The 22,220-nt window shown below is 51.4% G+C and overlaps 3 protein-coding genes across 4 annotated transcripts; all 3 read left to right on the forward strand.

Moving 5' to 3' along the window:
• Positions 1-923: 923 nt before the first annotated feature.
• On the forward strand, positions 924-4,675 carry LOC100190867 (suppressor of cytokine signaling 4). 2 transcript variants are annotated; one of them, XM_040195223.2, is made up of 2 exons: positions 924-994; positions 1,551-4,675. In XM_040195223.2, the coding sequence occupies exon 2, from the start codon at positions 1,571-1,573 to the stop codon at positions 2,765-2,767; it is 1,197 nt and encodes a 398-aa protein (XP_040051157.2). In that variant the 5' UTR covers positions 924-994; positions 1,551-1,570; the 3' UTR covers positions 2,768-4,675.
• A 959-nt stretch (positions 4,676-5,634) lies between these two features.
• Positions 5,635-15,617, forward strand: LOC120808538 (WD repeat and HMG-box DNA-binding protein 1). Its single transcript, XM_078098093.1, has 27 exons — positions 5,635-5,745; positions 6,063-6,158; positions 6,381-6,492; positions 6,574-6,725; positions 7,059-7,170; positions 7,508-7,558; positions 7,646-7,741; positions 7,833-7,925; positions 8,011-8,117; positions 8,191-8,341; positions 8,498-8,699; positions 8,825-9,009; positions 9,251-9,435; positions 9,513-9,754; positions 10,797-10,934; positions 11,020-11,176; positions 11,453-11,497; positions 11,592-11,661; positions 11,921-12,052; positions 12,201-12,433; positions 12,540-12,661; positions 12,761-12,820; positions 13,044-13,075; positions 13,152-13,322; positions 13,552-13,679; positions 13,771-13,906; positions 15,256-15,617. The coding sequence occupies exons 2-27, from the start codon at positions 6,082-6,084 to the stop codon at positions 15,445-15,447; spliced, it is 3,381 nt and encodes a 1,126-aa protein (XP_077954219.1). The 5' UTR covers positions 5,635-5,745; positions 6,063-6,081; the 3' UTR covers positions 15,448-15,617.
• A 948-nt stretch (positions 15,618-16,565) lies between these two features.
• On the forward strand, positions 16,566-22,211 carry LOC144395186 (GTP cyclohydrolase 1-like). The gene is made up of 2 exons (XM_078098094.1): positions 16,566-17,000; positions 21,829-22,211. The coding sequence occupies exons 1-2, from the start codon at positions 16,634-16,636 to the stop codon at positions 22,062-22,064; spliced, it is 603 nt and encodes a 200-aa protein (XP_077954220.1). The 5' UTR covers positions 16,566-16,633; the 3' UTR covers positions 22,065-22,211.
• Positions 22,212-22,220: the final 9 nt, after the last annotated feature.

Raw genomic sequence — 22,220 nt, forward strand, 5'->3', positions numbered from 1 at the left:
TCCTTTTGTCCAAAGTTGGATCCGTTTACTTTCAGTTTCTCTCCTCCGTTTTTTTTGTAGTTGTATAAATCTGTTTTCTGCTTCCTGTGATAATGTGAAGAGCATTAAATATTCTGTTAAAAGCGAGCTGAGTGTCACTACATTATCTGAGACGTCGGGCGTTTATTGATGACCATCCGTTATCTGTTCCAACGCACACACACACGCACACACACGCACACACACACACGCACACACTGAGCCAGTGGGTAATCGTGTTTGTCTGACAGCTGCAGTCTATTTGTTTCATGAATTATAGATCTCCCAAAATGTCATCCGCACTGTGAGCGTGACATCCCTGCACCGATGGAGCCGTTTGGCGGGAGCTTTTTAAAAAGCCCGGTTGTTTCCTCCGCCGGACGCATCGTTAACCAGACGGAGCCCACTTATATTGTAATATATTTATCCTTTAATATAATATATTTATTATATGATATTTATATTGGATATGTAGAATAGTTACAATATGGTTACATATGTCATATTCAGAATATTGTTATATATATATATATATATATATATATATATATATATATTCATATACTGCATTGTTTGAATAAGATGTTCTTATTATGTTAAACTGTTGGAATAAATGTTAAATATTTAACTACAAAGCAATAATACGTGTTTGACACCCTCTTTTTGCACTGAATCATATGGGGATGTTTAATGGGCCCTTTTATAATATGAATAAGAGCTAATAATGTGGACTCACTTTGTGAACGGGGAGCTGGGAAGATGGAATCTGTCAATGGACGAGGACGCCTGGTTGCCTCCCTCCCTCCCGTCTCCACCTCGCCCATCCCTCCCTCCCTCCCTTCATTCATACCCAGAGAGGAAACGGCCCCCCCCCCCCCCCCCCCCTCGGGGATCCTGCATGACAATCAGACAGGAAGCGGAGCTGCAGCACATGTCTGCTGTGCAGCGAGCGAGGACGTCTGCTGCCGCCTGAGAGGTAAGAACCATCTGAATCAGCTCCTAAAGCGCCGCTAAATGAGGTCAGACTTTCAAAAACCAGCTTCGTGAGCGGCTCCACTAGAGCCTCTCCTCCCAGAGCGGCCCGGATGGACCCGTCTGCTTACATGTTAAACCAATTTCTGTGTTTTTTAAACTCCGGAGCAGATCCATTTTTGTCTGCAGGCCGTTTCTAAACTCGGCTTTGTTAATTTAATTTCTCGCCCTCGGGAGGTGATTAGAAGACATAAGCCAGTTGGTTCTGAACCGTTGATTAAATTAAAAGATCTTAGCAAAATGCAGCTGCTAGATGGATTTAAAAATAAGAGATATCATCGATAAGTTAGTGGCTCCGTGGAGGGATTTACTCGTGTTTTAAAATCGGACCCTTCAGGCACAAAAAGGTTTCCGCAATGATATTTTGTGTTCTCATTGAACTCTTTGTGATTAGTAAGAAAAGGTAAAAAGTCATTTTCTGATGAGACGTGAGCCTGTGAGATAACGCCGACGGCCGCTGTCGTCCTGATGTGACTCCTGTATTGATTCACGTGCCACAGAGCGACGAGAGGACGCAGGCATGTCGGAGAGGACGCCGCCGGGCTCGGACCCGCCTCCCAAGTCGGGCCTCCGCAGCTGGAGTGCGGACAGTTACGTCTGGCGGGGGAAGAAGCGCTCCCGAAGCTCCCGCCCCGGGTCGAGTCCCGGGGGGGCGGCGGCGGCGGCGGCGGCAGACGGCCCGGAGGATCCGGCCGCGCGGTCCACCTCCTGTCCGAGGCGGCGCCGGGACAGGAGGTGCAGCTGCGGCGCACTCGGGGACACGTCGGCGTCCGGCGACAGGGACTCGGCGTGTCGGAAGGCCCTGTCCCGGCGCTCTCTGCGGCAGAAGTTCCAGGACGCTGTGGGCCAGTGTTTCCCCCTGCGCCCCCACCACCACCACCACCACCACCAGCACCACGTCCCCCCGGGCTCCTCGCGACCCTTCTCCGTGCTCTTCTGGTCCAAGCGCAAAGTTCACGTCTCAGAGCTCATGCAGGACAAGTGTCCATTCTCGCCCAGATCCGAGCTGGCCCGTTGTTGGCACCTTGTGAAAAGCCACGCCTCCCACCCAGGCGCCCTGAAGGACACGGAGGCCCCCCTCGGACCCAGCGCCTCTTCCTCCTCCGCCTCCCCGCCGCAGACCCCTCCGGCCTGGGAGGACATCTGCTGCTCCCCCGGGCCCAGAGGCTCCAGCCTGGAGGACTGGGACCCCTCTTGTCCCCGCGGGGGGCCAGAGGGCGGCCACACCGACTACATCCTGGTCCCGGATCTCCTGCAGATCAACAACAGCTGCTGCTACTGGGGCGTCCTGAACCGCTTCGAGGCGGAGGAGCTGCTGGAGGGCAAACCGGAGGGCACGTTCCTGCTGCGGGACTCCGCCCAGGACGAGTTCCTCTTCTCGGTCAGCTTCCGCCGCTACAGCCGCTCGCTGCACGCGCGCATCGAGCAGAACGACCAGCGCTTCAGCTTCGACGTGCGCGACCCGTGCATGTACCGGGACGCCAGCGTGACGGGCCTGCTGCGGCACTACAGCGACCCGGCCACCTGCCTCTTCTTCGAGCCGCTCCTCTCCCGGCCGCTGCCGAGGTCCTTCCCCTTCACCCTGCAGCACCTGTGCAGAGCCGTGATCTGCAGCCGCACCACCTACCGGGGCGTGGACGACCTGCCGCTGCCTCCGCAGCTCAGGGACTACCTGCGACAGTACCACGTCAGGTGCGACGGGGCCTGCGCCGTGTGAGGGGGAAAGGTGGCGCGATGGCTCGGCGAAGAGGCCTTTGCAGAACTCTGAGGTCCGAAAGGTGCAGCAGTGGAGACTTTGAGGTGTTTGAGGAGATGTAAGAACCAAAACCGGTTTGATGCAGTGGATTTGAACTGAGTCTGGAGCAAAGTCCAGATACTGCTAGGACACCTGCAATCATCTGCAACCATTCTCCTCCCTTCCACTCAATCAATGATTCGTCACGCGTCACCTCCAGGGGCCACGAGAGGAACTGCACCGTCCTTGTTGGCCTGCTTTCATCTCCACAGCCGCCAGGTGGCGCCCCCCCTCCCTCTAGACTCCATCCATCCTGAACCTGGACTCAGCTGCTGCTCGTTGGATGTTTGAACATCAGTCGTGCCTCTGCAGCTTATTGCCAGGACTGTTATTGAACTAAATGTTTACAGGGAAGAAGAAGAAAAGCACACGCAGATAGAAATGACGTCAGTTAGGAAGAGAAAACACTGCAAATCTATTTAAATCTCAATCACACAACAAACAACAATTTCATATAAGGGGACTAATCTGTTTTTAACTAATTGAATTTAACTAGTTGTTGTTTTCTGTGAGACTTGCAGTGTTTCTGCATCTGACGCGGCGACTTTTTACTGTGAAGAAACAGTAAATTACTGGCCGCCAGTTTGCTTGTAACAGAACTCCAAGTATATCTACTCTGTTGAAGAAATACAGCAACGTACAGTAATTTGCTGAAACTGTTTTTAAAAATACAGTATTTCACTGGCTTCGACTTCCACAGTATCTCTTCTGGATGGTAGAAATACACTAACTTACTGTAATCAAAGAGCAGTCATCTGCCCCCCCGAGGATTCTGTTTTATTCACCACACCGATACACAAAATAACAATAAAGAACATCGACTGTGTCTCAGGTTTTGTGTCCCCTCTGGACAGTTGGAGTCGTGCGCGTCCATCCGTGCAGGCCCACGTGTCCCTCTGTGGCAAACGGGACGCGACGGGAAGACACCTCTAAATGTCAGCGCTGCAGCGGAGCCAATGAGGAGATAAGGACATGAAGAGGACGACGAAGTTCTCTTTCTAAAAACTGATTCATGTCGTTCACATCCCAGAACAAAAAGGAAAGATCCGCCCCGAGGTGACTCGTTTGAATCCAAACGCTGGCGTGAAATAATCATCTCACGCCTTTTGCTTTAAACGTTTTATGTTGGTGTTTGTGGTCAGATATCAGGTTTCACGTGGTCTTTTTTTGACATTATGTGTTATTCTATTCATCAAAGTTTTCCCTGTCAGCATCACCTCCGTTGACCTGTCGGGATTTGAGTTCATGTTTTTTAATTGTCTCTTAGTTCTTAACTGTATACTCATAACAACGATGAGAAAAATCAAATCACGAGAGTACAAGTTAATAAGGACGTGAAATATGATACAACATACAGAGAAAATAAAAGTATGGTAAACTGGTGTACAGAAATTAAAAAATGCAAATGTATTGTGACCAGGTCTCAGACCGGTCTTCACGTAAACATACGGCCTACAGTATGATAGATAAGGAATAATATATATATATATTACGCATCCAACATCCGGGAAACGGAACATGCAGCCAGTCGCCTGTAATGTGAAACTGGATGCTGCAGCGCTGTTGCACATGATCCCGGTCTGGTTCTTTTTTATTGGCAGACTACTTCCTGTTGCACTAATCAAATTATCCCCCCGAGACAAAACCGTGTTTGCAGTGTGAAGGTCTGAAATACAAAATATGATGTAAGGGAATACATTTTACATCCAATTAATACATTCAGTAACATCTGTAACAGATGCTCCAATTAAATAGTCTAACTTTTCATGCAATATTTGTACGACTTGTTAAAAAATAAAGATGATTAAAGCAACCGTATGAGACATAAAAGTGAGCAGATTCATGACTTAAATAAATGAGATGAGAAGATTTTTAATAGTGAAATGATGGATTTTCTGTTGTGTTCAGTCAGGTTTGGGAGAGACGACGCTTATAGTTGTGTAAATATGCGGTCAAGTTTAGTTGAGATGAGGTTGTCTGGTGTGTCGGCTACTTCAGCAATATATATATATATATATATATATATATATATATATATATATATATATATATATATATATATAAATAACTGACTTCTGGTAAAGAGACCAAATCATGGAGGACAGATTGCATTGCTGTAACTAATACATTATCTATATAATATATACAGTATATATAAAAGTACAATGTGGATATACTTCTGCTTGAGTATTTCCATTTCATACAGGGGGCCTTAAGTTATAATAATACGTAATTATTTATCACAGCACCTTTCATACAATGATACAACCCAAAGTACTGAAGAGCAATATTAAAACAACACAGACACACAAGTAAAATAAAAATACAATCCATGTGATTTTGCATTACTAGAATCCAAAACAATAAAAATGAGGATTGAAAATCGCAAAGATGTATAAATACATACAATATGAAAACCAACTATCAAAACATTGAATTTCGATTTGTTAATTACTACTTTTACTTCATTTTTGAGGTATATCGTACCTTTTAGTCCAGATTATTGCGGAACTTAACAAGAAAATATAATTAAAACTACCTCCACTATTAACAACTGTACATTTTTAACTGATTAATAAATCAATAATTATAATCCAGCAATGTATATATTTTTATGTATTTGGCTGTATCATTCCTCGTCTATTCAGATTCAGTAAGTAAGTAAAGAAAGTAAAGTGCATTTGGTGTTTAAATGATATATAATATTTTTGTACTTGCACACAGCAGTACTCGTTGTCTCAGTAGAGGCTCTCGGCTCCGCGCGCCCTCTAAAGTACGAGCAGTTACGTCGATTGCGTCATGACGTAGTAGCGGCGCAGCGCGTCATCGTCTTCAACGCAGCGCGGGAGATTCAGGAGACGAGAGGCTCCGCGCCGTGGACTCTGCGCACCGGAGAAGCTGTAAGTTGCCCCGCTAACTTCCGAATGACACATGAATAAACACGCGCAGCGCCCCGTTCGGTCTGAGGTGAACGCGTCGTACCGGAAACACCGTCCACCGATCCGCCGGTTGGCTTTGAAAGAGCGTCGCTTAGCTAACGCTACAGGTATTGTTAGCTTAGCTCCTCGGCTAGCCGAGGCGCCCGAACGAGCCGCGGAAGCTCGTGACGGGGCCGGAGGGCAGCCGCGTTGCCCGCACGCGTCACTCGTGCGTCTCGCCAACGCGTGGAAGTACTCACTTGTTTGTATTTATTTGCGGTGTTCTCCCGCTTTGCCAGTCCGGTGTTTTGTGCAAAGATGCCTTGCGAGAGGAAGCCGATGCGCTACGGGCACTCGGAGGGACACACCGAGGTCTGCTTCGATGACTCTGGGAGGTGAGTTCTGCCACAAGTATTCACGTTTTAAACTGTTGTCACGGGCGCTTCTACTGTTGCTTCTTCATTTCTTTCATTTCATGACACGTTATTACCTACAGTAGCCCAGAGGGGTCAAACCAAACACTGGCTTTAGATTTGCACAACATCAGGAACCTTCACGGCCAGATGCCGAGGAACCGAGCACGCTTGTCCCAATAAGTCTTGTGAAACCGCCCTCAGGTTCTTGGTGACCTGCGGGAACGACGGAGATGTTCGCATCTGGGAGGGTCTGGATGACGACGATCCCAAGTTCATCACCGTGGGGGAGAAGGCGTACTCTCTGGCGCTCAAGGTTCGGTCGCCATCTGTCAGCTGGTTGCCTCTGCAATCTTTTTGAGGACGGGCGATTCATTTCTGTCCTTCCCCGCCACAGAACGGCAAGCTGGTCACGGCGAGCTCCAACAACACGGTGCAGATCCACACGTTTCCCGACGGCGATCCGGACGGCATCCTGACCCGGTTCACCACCAACGCCACGCACGTCGCCTTCAACAGCAGCGGCTCCAGGGTGGCTGCCGGCTCCAGGTACAAAGGCAGGGGAGGGGTCGGTTCGCTCATTTCAGCGTGGCGATGGTCGATATGTCGCAGGGCCGCAACACGCCATCACTTTGTCGCTGGATTCATCGGCTCCAGAGTTAATGCCTCCGTTGGGAAATAGTTCTTGTGGGTGTTTGTGGAATCGATTTGTAACAATAATTGGACGTCTTCATTGTGCCGCAGAGCGGCATCGTTTTGCCTCCCTCGGTCATTGATTTGCCGATTTGCACAGCGGCTGATCCCCCCCCCCCCACCTCCTCCCCCCCGTCAGGACGGAGGTCTCGTCCACATATTCAGATCTATTTCTCTGTTTGCCTGCAGTGACTTCATGGTGAAGGTGGTGGAGGTGTCGGACAGCAGCCAGCAGAAAACGCTGCGAGGCCACGAAGCGCCCGTCCTCAGCGTGACCCTTGACCCCAAAGACGACTTCCTGGTGCGTGAAAACCTCTGGATGTTAGACGTTTCCGCGCTGGCGACCCTCGCGACTCGGCTCTTGAGTAGAACCACTGGCTGAATTTACAGGGACGCTTCGGGGGTTGAAGTGTGCTCGTACGAAGTTCTGCTCATCGTCGACGCGTCTCCTCGCTTATTATTTAGAACGAAATTTAACCAAACTGTCAACCAAAACAGGCATTTCATGTGAAGTCTGCGGCTGTCACCAGGGTTTGATGTTTCTTCAAGCTAAATGGGGTGTTGGCGTGTTGCGTCTGCACAATGAGAACAGAAAACCGTATTGAAATGAGACGAAAGTCCTCTGCTCTCTCCGCCAGGCGTCCGCCAGCTGCGACGGCTCCGTCGCGGTGTGGAACATCGAGGAGCAGGTGCGTGGCTCTTCTCGTGCTTCGGCCCTTTGATTCGCTCGGCGTTCCCCAGCATGCTCTGCTTTGTGTTTTCCCCCCCCCGCTCAGTCCCAGCTGATCCGCTGGCCGCTGCTGCAGAAGACCAACGACGTCAGCAACGCCAAGTCTCTGTGCCGGCTCGCCTGGCAGCCCGCGGGGGCAAAGGTCAGCGTCACAACCCGCGCCCCCCCCCCCCGTCCTCGCAGCGCGTCCTTAATCAGCCGGCGTGATGTAATGAATCCAAACGTCTGCTCAGGCTTTAGCGGTTCCCGTGGAGACGAAGGTGCACCTGTACGCGCGGGGCTCCTGGGATCTCGCCAGCACGCTGTCTGATGACCTGCAGACGCAGGTAGGCCTCCTCCGGGGCGGGCCCTGTCTCCCATTGGCCCTCGGCCCGGAAGCTGTGACTTAGCTCCTCCCCCTTCCCCCCGCAGCTCATCAACGTGGTGGCCTGGTCTCCGTGCGGCCGCTTCCTGGCGGCGGGCGGCGTGGGCGGCTCGCTGACGGTGTGGGACGTGACCAGCGAGCTCTGCGTGGAAAGGTAAGGACGGGGGCGGATGGTTTCTTCCGAAGCGACCTCGGCGCCGGCTGACGGCGCCTGGTCTCGTCCGCAGGCAGAAGCACGAGAAGGGCTTCACGGTGTGCGGCCTGGCCTGGAGTCCTTCAGGCAGCCAGCTGGCCTACACAGACACGGAGGGCTGCCTGGGTCTGCTGGACGGACTCGGCTCCACCTCCTCCACCTCCTCCTCCTCCTCCTCCACCAAGGTTAGATGATTCAATCAATTGATGGAAGAGAAATCAGCGAATGTTCTGATCATTTCTTTTTTTTCTTTTTAAACCGTCTGCACAGAATCAGCTTCTTCTGCCAAAACCGCGCGGTTTCGATATTTTCCGTTTCCTTCGTTGACTCTGAACTTTCAGCCGGCGAGGAAAGCAGCCGAAGACTACGACGACCTGTTTGACGACGACGACGACGGCCGGGTCATGGACGAAGGCCTGAGCGACGGCAACAACTCGCCGGTCAAGAAACCCGGGGACGACGAAGACGATGACGATTGCCTGATGCCGGCGACGGGGCGGCCGAGGAACCGAGGGGCGGTCCTGGACGACGAGCTCTCGCTGGGTGAGCGAGGATCATTATTTTGGTTTTAGAATCTTTATGTGACAACAAACCAGAGCAGCTTCGACTGGACGCGAGCGGAGAGGATTTAACACGTGAAGTAAACCGTTGTGGTTTTTGTTCTTCAGACGCCGGCTCGCTGAAGTTTGGTCGGGACAAATTTGGGGACGACGACGACGGCAGCAGCGCCGTCACGCCGGCCGCCCCCCCGCCGGGGCCCCTTCGCCCCGTCTACGAGGGGCCCCTGCCGACGCCGCCGCAGAAGGCCTTTCAGCCGGGCTCCACGCCGGCTCACCTCACGCACCGCTTCATGGTCGGTCCATCCTCTCCTCTTAATCATCTTCATCTTCAACTCAAAGCAAAGATGAGCTCAATGACCTTTTTATCCAGATTACTGTGACTATAAAGCAGGTCAAATGTTCTGAGGGCCAGAGTGCAAATCTCCTGGGGGCCCTGAACTAACCTGACAGGAAGGGAGGAGATCGGTGCTTCCTGTTCACGTGAAACACGACTTTAATGAAAGAATTAAAAATGGACAAACGCTTTGCCTCCAGATGTGGAACTCTGTCGGAATCGTTCGCGGCTACAACGACGACCAGGACAACGCCGTCGACGTGGAGTTCCACGACACGGCCGTGCACCACGCCATGCACCTCACCAACTCGCTGGGTCACACCATGGCCGACCTCTCCCAGGAGGCCGTGCTGCTGGCCTGCCCCGGCACGGAGGAGCTCGCCAGGTAGACCCCCCCTCTTTCCCCCCTCAGAACTAACCCTGCTCTACCCTTCCTCACCTCCTCCTCCTCCTCCTCCTCAGCAAGCTGCAGTGCCTCCACTTCTCCTCCTGGGACACCAACAAGGACTGGATGGTGGACCTGCCGGCGGGCGAGGAGGCGCGGGCGCTGTGCCTCGGGGGGGGCTGGGCGGCGGTCGCTACCAGCGCGCTGATGCTCCGCCTCTTCTCCGTGGGGGGGGTCCAGAGGGACGTCTTCAGCCTGCAGGGGAACGTGGTCTGCATGGCGGGGCACGGGGAGCAGCTGCTTATCGTCTACCACCGAGGTAAGAGAGGGGGAGGGAGGGGGGGAGAGAGGGGGGAGGGACACACGCGCACATCAAACCCTCAGAATTGAGTCTGTCGGTGGAGCAGCCGGTAACCACGGTGATGATCAATGAAGTCAAGATTTGTTTACTGTTATTTCACAACTTAATCGAAGTGTTGTGTATCGACGAAGAACCGAGCCAATGAGCCGGATCAATAGTGCTGTCATTGTATTGATCAGATCTAAAGAAAACCTCCACCTTCCTCTTAGTCACCTGCCGCCAGCAACAACGGCAGAGATGAAATAGTATAAATACTTTTATTACTTTATTCTCGCCGGTTTAAACACAATAACGTATTTTAAGGTGACGACAGATGTTAAAGCTTTAAAAGAAGCTTTAGTATCTAGTAAGTATATTTTTTTAAGTCTCAGTTGTTGCAGCTGACGCTTTAGTACCGGATCTTATTTAATGGTTTTAAGGACTAGAGCAGCGATTCCCAAAGTGTCCACCAGGGGGGCGCGAAGGTACTGCAGGTGGGCCACGAGAGGTCATTTACAATAAATAGTTTTTTAATTTTCAATTTTGAAAAGCCGAAGATTTAAGGCGTGGCTGGCGAAGGGGGCGGCGGGAGCGGACGCACCTCGCGGCATCGATCGGACCCTGAAAGCACCGTCTCCACCTTACTGTCAGGAAGAACAACAGCGAGCGCGTGGAAAACCCCTTCGAGCGCGAGCAGAGATTCTCCTCGCGAGCAACAAAGTTCACGTTTCACAAGCGAGCAAATACCTCACGGAGACGGACTTTTGCTCGCGCAATGTTTGATTTTGGTTAAATTCTTAAGGTCATTTAACCATTATGTTTTGATCAGAGTTGTGAGTAAAGGTTTGGGTGGGGCAGATTTCAAAGTGGGCCGCGGCGTTCTTGAGTTTGGGAACCGCTGGTCCAGAGGAAGGTTTTACTTCGGCCTTGAACTCTCCGTGTCAGTTAAGAGAAATGAAGTGAAACCAGAGCAGCTCTTCTCACTGAGCCCCTCACGTGAGCTTCCCGTCTCCGTCCTCAGCCCCCGGCTTCGACGGGGATCAGGCCCTGGGGGTCCAGCTGCTGCGGCTCGGGCCCAGGAAGAGGCAGCTCATCCGCGGGGAAGCGCTGCCGCTGTCCCACCGGTCCCACCTGACGTGGCTCGGGTTCACCGCCGAGGGTCAGCGTGTGTTTTCATACCTCTGGAGACGCGGTGAGTTTTTATTAAAGTAGCTCAAATCCACAAGAGGTTTGTCGGTTTCCAGGCACTCCGTGCTACGCGGACTCGGAGGGGGCGGTCCGGATGCTCAACCGTTCCCTTGGCAACACCTGGACACCCGTGTGCAACACCGGGGAAACGTGCAAAAGCCGGTCGGACCACTACTGGGTGGTGGGGGTCCACGAGAACCCCCAGCAGCTCAGGTGAGTCGGCTCATTACCCCGAATGTCCTTCAAGATGAGACACTTAATGACTCAAGTCATGAACTTCAAGGATTTGTTTCCTGTAAACTGCTGGTTAGAGTTCTGGTCAGTATTTTAATACGGGAAGCAAAGTGAAGTCTGTTTTGTTTTATTTCACCTGAACGCACCGTACCTGGACCCTCACATGGTGGACTCATAACTAAAGACAATCTATATTCCATTAAAAGTCGACCTGCAGGACCCGTTTAGTTCTCCTGATGTTCCTCCTGCTCTCAGGTGCATCCCCTGCAAAGGCTCCCGGTACCCCCCCACGCTGCCCAGGCCGGCCGTGGCCAAATTACAACACCTAAACTCACATCCGCCTTACTCGTACCCTCCATCCCCGCCCCTACAGAAACACCACCGCCCCCCCCAGGCCGGCCGTGGCCATCCTGCCCTTCAAGCTGCCCATGTGTCAGACCTCCACGGAGAAGGGGCTGATGGAGGTAAACCGCTAGCGCCGAGCTAACGTCTGCTAACGTCAGCTCGGATTGGAGCGTAATGCAGTAAACGTGATCTTAGCCTGGACTAAAACAACACGACACCTGGGAGGATTATATTACTATTTTATTACCAGAATTTCAAGCAAATGTTTGAATGACCAGAGTCCCGTCGACCCGCCTCGAGGAGACGTTTCCCTGGTTGCTTCCTTGTGAGGAGACTCCCTCAGTGACTCCTGTCTCTCCTCCTCTGTCTCTCCTCCAGGAGCAGTTCTTGCGTTCCGTCCTTTTCGAGAACCACTTTGGCTTCCTGTCGGCGAGCGGCTACGAGGTGGACGAGGAGGCTCAGACTCGCTCCCAGAAGGAGCAGCAGGAGCTGCTCATGAAGATGTTTGCAGTGAGTCGTTATTATTATTATTTGTCTGATCAGCTTTTGCAATATTTATTGCAAAATATAAACCACGGTATGATGTTAATTTAACTTTAAATGCAGAGATTCATTGGAAGTGTAATGAATAAGGAGGTGGTCTGCGTCTCTCCTGCAGCTCTCCTGTAAGCTGGAGAGGGAGTTCCGCTGTGTGGAGCTGGCGGAGCTCATGACGCACAACGCGGTGACCCTCGCCATCCGCTACGCCTCGCGCTCCCGCCGCATGGGCCTCGCCCAGCGCCTCAGCGAGGTCGCCCTGGAGAAGGCCAACCGGCTCCAGCAGCAGGAGGAGGAGGAGGAGGAATCGGAAGAAGAGCCGGAGCACCCGGCCGCCGCCAGACGGCCTTCTGGGTAACGGCGGCGTGTAGTTTAAAGGCGGGACTCCGTATGTGGCGGATACACATTGGAGGTAGACGACGCGAAAGATGGTGATTCACGAGTTTGTTATTCGGGACAGGTACCAGGTGACGGGAGGACGCCGGAGCAACAGACCTGAGCAGGTGGAGCAGGTACCAGAGCCCGAGGAGGAGGAGGAGGTGGAGCAGATGGAGCAAGACGAGGAACCAGAAACCAGAAAACGTCAGTTCCACCGCGGCCTCGTGTGTGTGTGTGTGTGTGTGTGTGTGTGTGTGTGTGTGTGGTCAATGACGTCATTATGGGCCGTGTCTCATTCTGCAGGTGTGAATCCGTTTGCTAAAGAAGCTGCTTCACCTGCGGTTTCACCTTCTCTGACACCAAGTGAGTAGCCGCCGCCGCCGGCAGGTTTCAGGAAGTGTGTGAGATGTCTTTGATTCCACGGGCACAATTACACGTTCCATTTGTATAGAAATATTACTGGGTGTAAAGTCCTTAAACGGGGAGGAGTAGCGTGTCAGAGGTCTGATGCAGCTGAACAGGCTGTGTTTGGGGTTAATACTTGATATTCCCGTCATGTGATCAGAACATATTCTGTCCTTTGCAGTTGGTAAAGCCGGACGTGCGAATCCCTTCAAGGTGAGCGCAGCGCCGCCGTGTTTGATTGCGATGGTTTAATGTGCAGAAGCGTGAGTGAAGCTTTGTGCCTCCGCAGGTCTCCTCCTCTGCCTCCTTCTCCCCCTCGGCGGCGGCGGCGGCGCCACGCGGGACCAACATCCTGGACAACATGGCGTCCGGCAGGAAGGCGTCGCCGCTCGCCGGCTCTGCGGGGAAAGCAAACAAAGGCCCCGTCCTCAAACCGCTGCCCCCCCGACCCAGAAGCAAGGTATCGGGATCTCTTTACGACGCGCGCCCCGTTTCCCTCAAGTTCACCGCAATGTGTCGGAGCCGCTGGTTTACGTCACATGACTGTTGGTCTCAGATGAATTCTTCATGGCGTCATCGTTTCTAGTGAATGTTTTTTACTCATTTAGGTGTAGAATTGTTTTTGTGGTGAGATTTGAGTTGTAAGACGTCTGAACATTCTCATCCTTCCTTTGTTTCCTCGTCTCCAGACTCAGCCCACTCTGCTGCAGATGACGAGCTCCAAGAAGAAGACCCAGGGGATCACGCAGAAGCAACCTGAAGCCCCGCCTCCAACCCCGCCCCCAGCACCGCCTGCAGACAGCGGCGAAAACGAGAGGTGAGACATGGAGCTGCAGAACCCTTTTTGAAAGGGGGGGGGGGGGGCAGGGGGCCCAGCGGGGGCACTGAATGTTCTTGTGGGTTTTCAGGCCGAAGACGGGCTTCCAGCTGTGGCTGGAGGAGAACAGGAAGAGCATCAGCGCCGACCACCCCGAGCTGGAGGAGACCGAGGTCATCAAGGAGGCCATGGGGCGCTTCAGGACGCTGTCAGCAGAGGAGCGACTGGTGAGAGCCCCCCTACCCCCACCACCCCCCCCCCCCCCCCAGGGCTCCAGAGAGGAGCCTGAAGGGTCTGATGAGACGTCTGCACCTCCTCAAAGTGTTTCAGCTCATACGGCCGACCGGAACAGATCAGTCGCTGGGTGAATAAAGGGGGGGGGGGGGGTTGTAATGACGCACCTCCTCCTTTCATCCACACCATCCCTAATAGGCATTGATGTCTGTGCCTGACCCGGCATACATCAAGACCCTCAGCCGAGCCGGAGGACACTCGAGTGTGTGTGTGTGTGTGTGTGTGTGTGTGTGTGTGGGGGAGGGGGGCACCTGTTGCTTGGGAACCCTGCAGAGCGCGTTGGGGCCGCGAGGCCACAAAGCATTGATCATATGATAATAGCAGCGAGCCGCTGCAGGACAGACGCCTGCGTGACGGCTCTGCTTAAACGCTCTGTTTGCACTTATTTTGAAGGGCCGCTCTTACTTTGATGGTTCACTCGCCTCCTTTATTCTGAAGGACCCTTCTTGTTTTGTCGTTTGTTTGATCACGTTGTGTGATCCGGGTTAAGATCCTATCACATGACCCTTTGTCAGAAACCAGGGCCTTTATTACGTGATTCTCGCGGTAGGAGACGACTTCTTCTCTGGTGCTGGCGTAGACAGCTGGGCGATAAGCGTGCTGAGGCGGGTCTGGGGGGTCTGGCCCGACTCGACTCGAGAGCTGCGCATCCATCTGAAGTGTAGGGCGTCATGCTCTTCAACCCGAGGACGTACGTTCCACCCGTCCGTGTCCACGACCATCGTGAGACGCGATAAATGATGAAAGGGAGCACAAACCAACGTGGATGTTCTTTGGAAATGAGACGAAGAGCCAAAGAAATCTTCATTTAACAGGAAGTCAGAGTCCTAAAATACACCTCACTGGTAATTCTCATTATACGTCGTTATATCTTTTAAATTCACCCCCCATAACTACATCATTCAGTCCAATGCAATAAATTGACAGTTGCTGTGCGAGACGTCACAGCTTTGTATTGTGTGTGTGTGTGTGAATATAAATGGGGGTTAATATGGCGCACACACACACACACACACACACCAGGCCCGATGATTCATCCCAACTCCATTACGTCCAGGAAAGCGCTTCCTTTTGTCTCTGCTCAGACAGAAAATAAACAAGACCACGCGGAGGGAAAAAGAGGCAGCAGCCTGTCAGTGGTGATTATACATGACAGGGTGCTATTTGTGTGTGTTTGTGCGCTCCAGGTGCATTGAAACAGAACAATGTGACTTTGTCCTGTAATTAACGTTTCATACCTTTTTTTTTTTTTTTTTTTTTTTTTTTGTATCATTTCTTTCAGTCGTGGACGGAAAGAGCAAAAAGCCAAACAGGAGAAGCAGCCGACCTGAAGAAGAGGAAGCGAGGAGGAGGAGGAGGAGGAGGAGGAGATGACGAGCGTGGAGCGGTAGAAGCAGATGAAAATGGTGCCAAGAAGAAGAGATCTTTGGATCCCTCCGCCAAGCTTTCAGCGTTTGCTTTTAACAAAAACTAACTTTTAGATCCTCGACGTGTCCGTGCTGCTGATTCTGTTCTTTGAGGCACTCTGAAGGTTTAAAGAGGCCTTCGGTTAGTGATCAGCTGGACCGTCATCTCTTACATTCGTGGTGTTTCTTCTGTGTATTTTAAAAGTTGAATAAATGTAGATGTTTGTTGGTTTACTTTTCTCAATGATCATTTTTTATTTAAAAGGTAGACGTCACAGTTGTGTTCTTATTGTGTTGTGTTCACTCTGTCCGTCCGGCTCTAAGAGACCATCTGCTCGCCGAGAGGAGGCGGAGCTTCGGTCGGAACTACTTTCAGCGGCGGATGAATATTACGTGTTTCCCAAACTTTTCTGGGGATCCACTTTGTCCCTAAAAAAAAAAAAGAAAAGAAAATTGTGTGATTTCATTTAGAAAAGGCTTCAACAGCTGCTTAGTGATTTAAAGAGGTGAAACATTTGGTCCTACATTTCCCATGATGCATCATTTCAACCCCACACTCATTGACTCCTCACAGGGAAGTTAAGTTCGTCCACCTGCGCAGACAATGTGAATAATTGTGTAAATGTATTGGTTTTTAATTAGTCTTCTTTATAAAGATGCAACCGGCAAAAAAAATGTTTAAAAGAATGACTCTAAAAATATAAGACCTGTATTAAAAAGAGGAAAACAAGCGACTAAGAATTCATTTGAATTATTGAAAAGCAAGTGAGTTATTCTAGTTGTTTCTTGGAGTTTTATTTTTACAGATATGTGGACCTTAAGTCAATTAAAGATAATGTGTTTTAGTTTTAAAAAGCCCATTTCCTTGACAAACAATTCATATTTTTACATCATCTCGCCTCCGATTTTGGGTTAAAAACTCGTTATGACTCGATCGCACTGAAGATGAAAAAAGACTCCTGTGAACTAGATGATTGTGTACTTGTACTTGAGCCAGGTTTTTAACGCGGTATTGTAGCCTGTAACCGAGTAGTTCTACTCCTTGATGCGTTAGTGAAATCCCTGGTGGAAGAGATGTTGGCCCCGCCCCCGTGGAGGCGGCCAGCCAATGGGAGCGCGCCCTGGATTATCCTGCTCTTATAAAGCCTCGAGTGTCCCGACGCGTTCAACTTAAAGAACGCAAGTGCGACGCACCGACTCAACAAGTGGCCGCCCGAGAGCCGAAAGTCCACCACAGAAGAAGAAGAAGAAGTGATGGAGCACTCCGAACCGACCGAGCAGGCGGACGGCGGCTCCGCGCTCAACGGACACTTTGACCGGACGGGGAAGCGGCCGGTACCGGGCGGCTCCGGGTGCGCTTCAGCCGCCGCGTCCGCCTGCGCGCCGCAGCCTCCGCGCGCGGAGCCCGGCGCGCCGCGGCCGGTGATGGAGAGCTGGCGGGAGGAGCGCACCAGGAGCGTGGAGGACAACCAGACCAGCCTGCCGTCCCTGGCCGCGGCGTACACCACCATCCTGCGGGGGCTCGGGGAGGACCCGCAGCGGCAGGGGCTCCTGAAGACCCCGTGGAGGGCCGCCACCGCCATGCAGTTCTTCACCAAAGGCTACCAGGAGAAGATCATCGGTGAGTTCTGTGGAGCCACGCAGGCGCTCCGGGGGGGGTTCGGGTTGATTGACAGGTGGCAGTTAAACGCTCCTCACGTGTCCTGTCTTTAATACTACTTTGTACAGGTAGTACAGTAGTTTGAAGTACTTCACTGATAAGGGGATACTAAAAAGCTCACAGCTAATATGTACATGCACATGACACAGAACGGCACCACAAAATACATTAATTTACAGGAATTATACATTTTGATTAGCACATTAACACATAATAATATAACGATGTGTTATAACACTAGTTTACACTGATTAAAATGGAAACATTTCATCGGGTGTGTGGAGATAATAAGATGTTTGATTGATTTAGAGTGAATGAAGTATAACATGTAAGTGGCATAAACATTTGCACACGTATATTTATCCACAGCGCTGTTTGTGGAAGGATTCCCTTTAGTTTTGTTGGATTTGTTGTTGCATCATCAGTGGAAAACATCCACCAACATGGCCGTCAGCTTAGCAAGACAGAACTCTCGAAAAGAGTTGTGTGTTCAATATTACAGATGCACAAACATGTGGGGGGGCGGTTTGCATCGCTGCTGCACAATTAGCAAGAAGAGACGTCCGTTGGAAGGCGTCAAACTCCCGGGAGGCGTCTTAGTGTCTCGCATGGGAATGAAGGCTGGAGTCGGGGTGATGGAACGCTGCTGGATGAAGCACAACCACTTGTGTGTTGGACAAACAAAGAAGTGTCCATGCATACGTTGGACAATGAGACGATAAGACACATATGAAGGAAGGAAGGGACACGATCAGACATAAGACACCTCAGACGTCACACAACTAAAAAGTATGTTTTTGAAGAAGTTTACTGAAATAATAATTTAATTTTCTCGGCGTCACATTTAATTGACTTAATTATTGAGACTGAATAATGTCCATTTCTGTATTGAACCTGACGCCCTTCAGCTCTTGCTGAGTCATGTTCCGGTGTGAAGCGGTTTCACATGGGACGCCGTTCGCCCCCCTGGCCTCCCCCCCCCCCCCCCCCCTCCCCCATCTGGAGCTGGTTTTGTGGGGGATGTTTTATGCGCTTTATGAAACAAGGAAGGAATGCAGCGAACAGGAGGCGTAGAAGTGAGAGTTGGTCTTCGCGGTAGGTGGGGACGGTGGTGACGGTGATGGTACACATGTGTCCTGCAGGCTCCTGATTGGCTGCTGCAGGAGACTCCCCCCCCCGTTATGTCCCAAGAGCAGAGAACATAAAGACAAACAGATGTGTTCTGCACGTCTGTGGAGAGTTTCAGCGTTTGTTAATGTCACTGTTTGATCAGAGAGTTCACGGGAGTGTGTGTGTGTGTGTGTGTGTGTGTGTGTGTGTGTGTGTGTGTGTGTGTGTACGTGTGTGTGCGCTCAGGTCACGGGTCCAGCTTTGAACCAGTCATGTGCAGAAAATCCTCTTGTTGTTCAGCACGTGACCGACGAGGAATGAGCCAAAGAGATGCAGAGATTTTACGGTAAATCTCAGTTTGGGATTTGACACCAGACGGTGTCCATCCATAAGTAACTAGACACAGAATTGGACTTTAATGAAGACGTGGTCCTCGCAGGCTCCCGGTGCGACGCCTCCAGACCTGAGGACTGTGCCTCCATCTGTCTCCTTCTCCTGGTCCCTCCAGGGCAACGGTGTCTCGTCCAGATGTTTGACGAGTTCCGTCTCAAACACTCAGCTGGTGCAGCTAATGAGGCCCTTGACAGCATCTCAACATCTGAATTACCAATGCGTTCTCCTATGAGGGATTCTGTTTAATCGTTCTCACCTTGTGCTGAAAGAGGAGAAACACTTGTTACGCTACTTGTGTTATTTCAGTTTATAACAAATATCTGTTAACAAGGTTGAATCATTTTCACTCTGCTTTGTTGTGTACTTAAAGGCGTGAACATCTGGGGATGACAAACATACAGCCAGTGTTAAGAATATGTGTGTGTGTGTGTGTGTGGCTGCCTTTACTATGAATGAATAACCTTGTTTATATTGAGTGATTCCCTCCATTGTCTCCTGCTTCATTCACAACGTGTCAACATGTGGCCGCTCCTGTGTGCGTGTGCGTGTGTGCGTGTGCGTGTGTGCGTGTGCAGTACTATGAAACGTAGAGCCGATGATCAGTGACGCTGTCACTACCTGAGAGACGCCTCGTCTCTGTCACTCGGGGCGTCTGCACCAGCTTCCTTTATCTAGTTACGGTTGACTTAACGCATTATCCTCCAGGGTGTGTGTGTGTGTGTGTGTGTGACGCTGTAGTGAGCAGCAGTATCATTTGTTGTTTCCATCACGCTTCGTCTGGAGAGGAAGTCCTGCAGGAAGTGGAGAGGATGAAGGACAGAGGAGGCGGAGAGGATGAAGGACAGAGGAGGTGGAGAGGATGAAGGACAGAGCGGATGGAGAGGATGAAGGACAGAGGAGGTGGAGAGGATGAAGGACAGAGGAGATGGAGAGGATGAAGGACAGAGGAGGTGGAGAGGATGGAGGACAGAGGAGATGGAGAGGATGAAGGACAGAGGAGGCGGAGAGGATGAAGGACAGAGGAGGCGGAGAGGATGAAGGACAGAGGAGGCGGAGAGGATGAAGGACAGAGTGGGCGGAGAGGATGAAGGACAGAGCGGGTGGAGAGGATGAAGGACAGAGGAGATGGAGAGGATGAAGGACAGAGGAGATGGAGAGGATGAAGGACAGAGTGGGCGGAGAGGATGAAGGACAGAGCGGGTGGAGAGGATGAAGGACAGAGGAGATGGAGAGGATGAAGGACAGAGGAGATGGAGAGGATGAAGGACAGAGGAGGCGGAGAGGATGAAGGACAGAGGAGGCGGAGAGGATGAAGGACAGAGTGGGCGGAGAGGATTAAGGACAGAGGAGGCGGAGAGGATGAAGGACAGAGGAGATGGAGAGGATGAAGGACAGAGGAGATGGAGAGGATGAAGGACAGAGTGGGCGGAGAGGATGAAGGACAGAGGAGGCGGAGAGGATGAAGGACAGAGGAGATGGAGAGGATGAAGGACAGAGCGGGTGGAGAGGATGAAGGACAGAGGAGGCGGAGAGGATGAAGGACAGAGGAGATGGAGAGGATGAAGGACAGAGCGGGTGGAGAGGATGAAGGACAGAGGAGATGGAGAGGATGAAGGACAGAGCGGGTGGAGAGGATGAAGGACAGAGGAGATGGAGAGGATGAAGGACAGAGGAGGTGGAGAGGATGAAGGACAGAGCGGATGGAGAGGATGAAGGACAGAGGAGATGGAGAGGATGAAGGACAGAGGAGATGGAGAGGATGAAGGACAGAGGAGATGGAGAGGATGAAGGACAGAGCGGATGGAGAGGATGAAGGACAGAGTAGATGGAGAGGATGAAGGACAGAGTAGATGGAGAGGATGAAGGACAGAGGAGATGGAGAGGATGAAGGACAGAGGAGATGGAGAGGATGAAGGACAGAGGAGATGGAGAGGATGAAGGACAGAGTGGGCGGAGAGGATGAAGGACAGAGGAGATGGAGAGGATGAAGGACAGAGCGGGTGGAGAGGATGAAGGACAGAGCGGATGGAGAGGATGAAGGACAGAGGAGATGGAGAGGATGGAGGACAGAGGAGGTGGAGAGGATGAAGGACAGAGGAGGTGGAGAGGATGAAGGACAGAGGAGATGGAGAGGATGAAGGACAGAGGAGGTGGAGAGGATGAAGGACAGAGGAGGTGGAGAGGATGAAGGACAGAGGAGATGGAGAGGATGAAGGACAGACGAGGTGGAGAGGATGAAGGACAGAGGAGATGGAGAGGATGAAGGACAGAGGAGGTGGAGAGGATGAAGGACAGAGGAGGTACAGAGGAGATGCAGAGGATGAAGGAGGTGGAGAGGATGAAGGACAGAGTGGGCGGAGAGGATGAAGGACAGAGTGGGCGGAGAGGATGAAGGACAGAGGAGATGGAGAGGATGAAGGACAGAGGAGGTGGAGAGGATGAAGGACAGAGGAGATGGAGAGGATGAAGGACAGAGGAGGTGGAGGGGATGAAGGACAGAGGAGGTGGAGGGGATAAAGGACAGAGTAGGTGGTGCTGGGAAAGTTCTCCATGACGAACGTAACATCAGGGACGGACTTGAAGGATACGCAGCAGAGGCCGAAGCAACAGGTCGGGTCTCTGCTGTCTCACTGTGCCCCCCCCCCGATCCAGGAAATGAGAAGACGGCGGCGTGAGCGCGAGCGCGTCTGCGTCCTCACAAACAGATAAAGCTTTATTGGACTCCGGCAACTGAGAAAGAAAATGCAATAAAGCATCGAGAGCAGAGCTCTAATTAGACCGCCACTGTTTACAGAAGACTGCGATAAAGAGACGGAGGTCCCCCCCCTCCCTCCGTCCGTCCTCCAGGGGACAGGAAGTGATGCGAGCGGCTTTCATATATCAACACACCTTTTTAACCAGTGGAGATAATCGCTTTGGAAAGATGATAAACGAATACAGCAGGAAAACTAAAGGTGAAATAGCTTTTATTAAAAAGAGGATCGTCTGTGTGACGCCTCGAAGGGTTCAGATGAATTCACTTTATTACACTTTTATTTTAAAAGTATCATTCTTTCCCTTTTTTTTTAAATCGCTTGTTTATTTGCTATAAACTGCACATTGTTTGTTACGGTTATAACTGCTCGTAATAATTATTAAATACATTTCTCAGTTGGTATTTTAATAAATGTAATAGAAAGAAAGGCTCATTTAGGGAATAGCATGCGTGTCCTGATGACGTGTCCCATAGAGACCGTGTCCTGATGACGTGTCCCATAGAGACCGTGTCCTCTCGCTCCCTCTGCAGACGTGCTGAACGACGCCATCTTCGACGAGGACCACGACGAGATGGTGATCGTCAAAGACATCGACATGTTCTCCATGTGTGAACATCACCTGGTGCCCATCTTCGGCAGGGTGAGAGAGCTAACGTCCCCGTCCCCCGTCCCCCGTCCCCCGGCTTCATTCAGCGCTCGTGTTCCTGATCCCCAGAGGATGATTCTGGATCATTATGGTCGCTCTGAAAGTTCTGCTTTAAGCTAAGCTAAGCTAACTTTAGATGACCCCGCCCCCTCCATAAGTTCACTGACGACTAAACAAAGATGGCCGCTACACATTCATTCATGTAAAACCTATTTGGCTGCAGCCGAGTCGCTTTATTTCCGATATTGTGGAGGAAGCTGCAAATGTTTTAATTCA

The sequence above is a fragment of the Gasterosteus aculeatus genome, unplaced genomic scaffold (genome assembly GCF_964276395.1).
Source record: "Gasterosteus aculeatus unplaced genomic scaffold, fGasAcu3.hap1.1 HAP1_SCAFFOLD_108, whole genome shotgun sequence".
Classification (NCBI taxonomy): Eukaryota; Metazoa; Chordata; class Actinopteri; order Perciformes; family Gasterosteidae; genus Gasterosteus; species Gasterosteus aculeatus.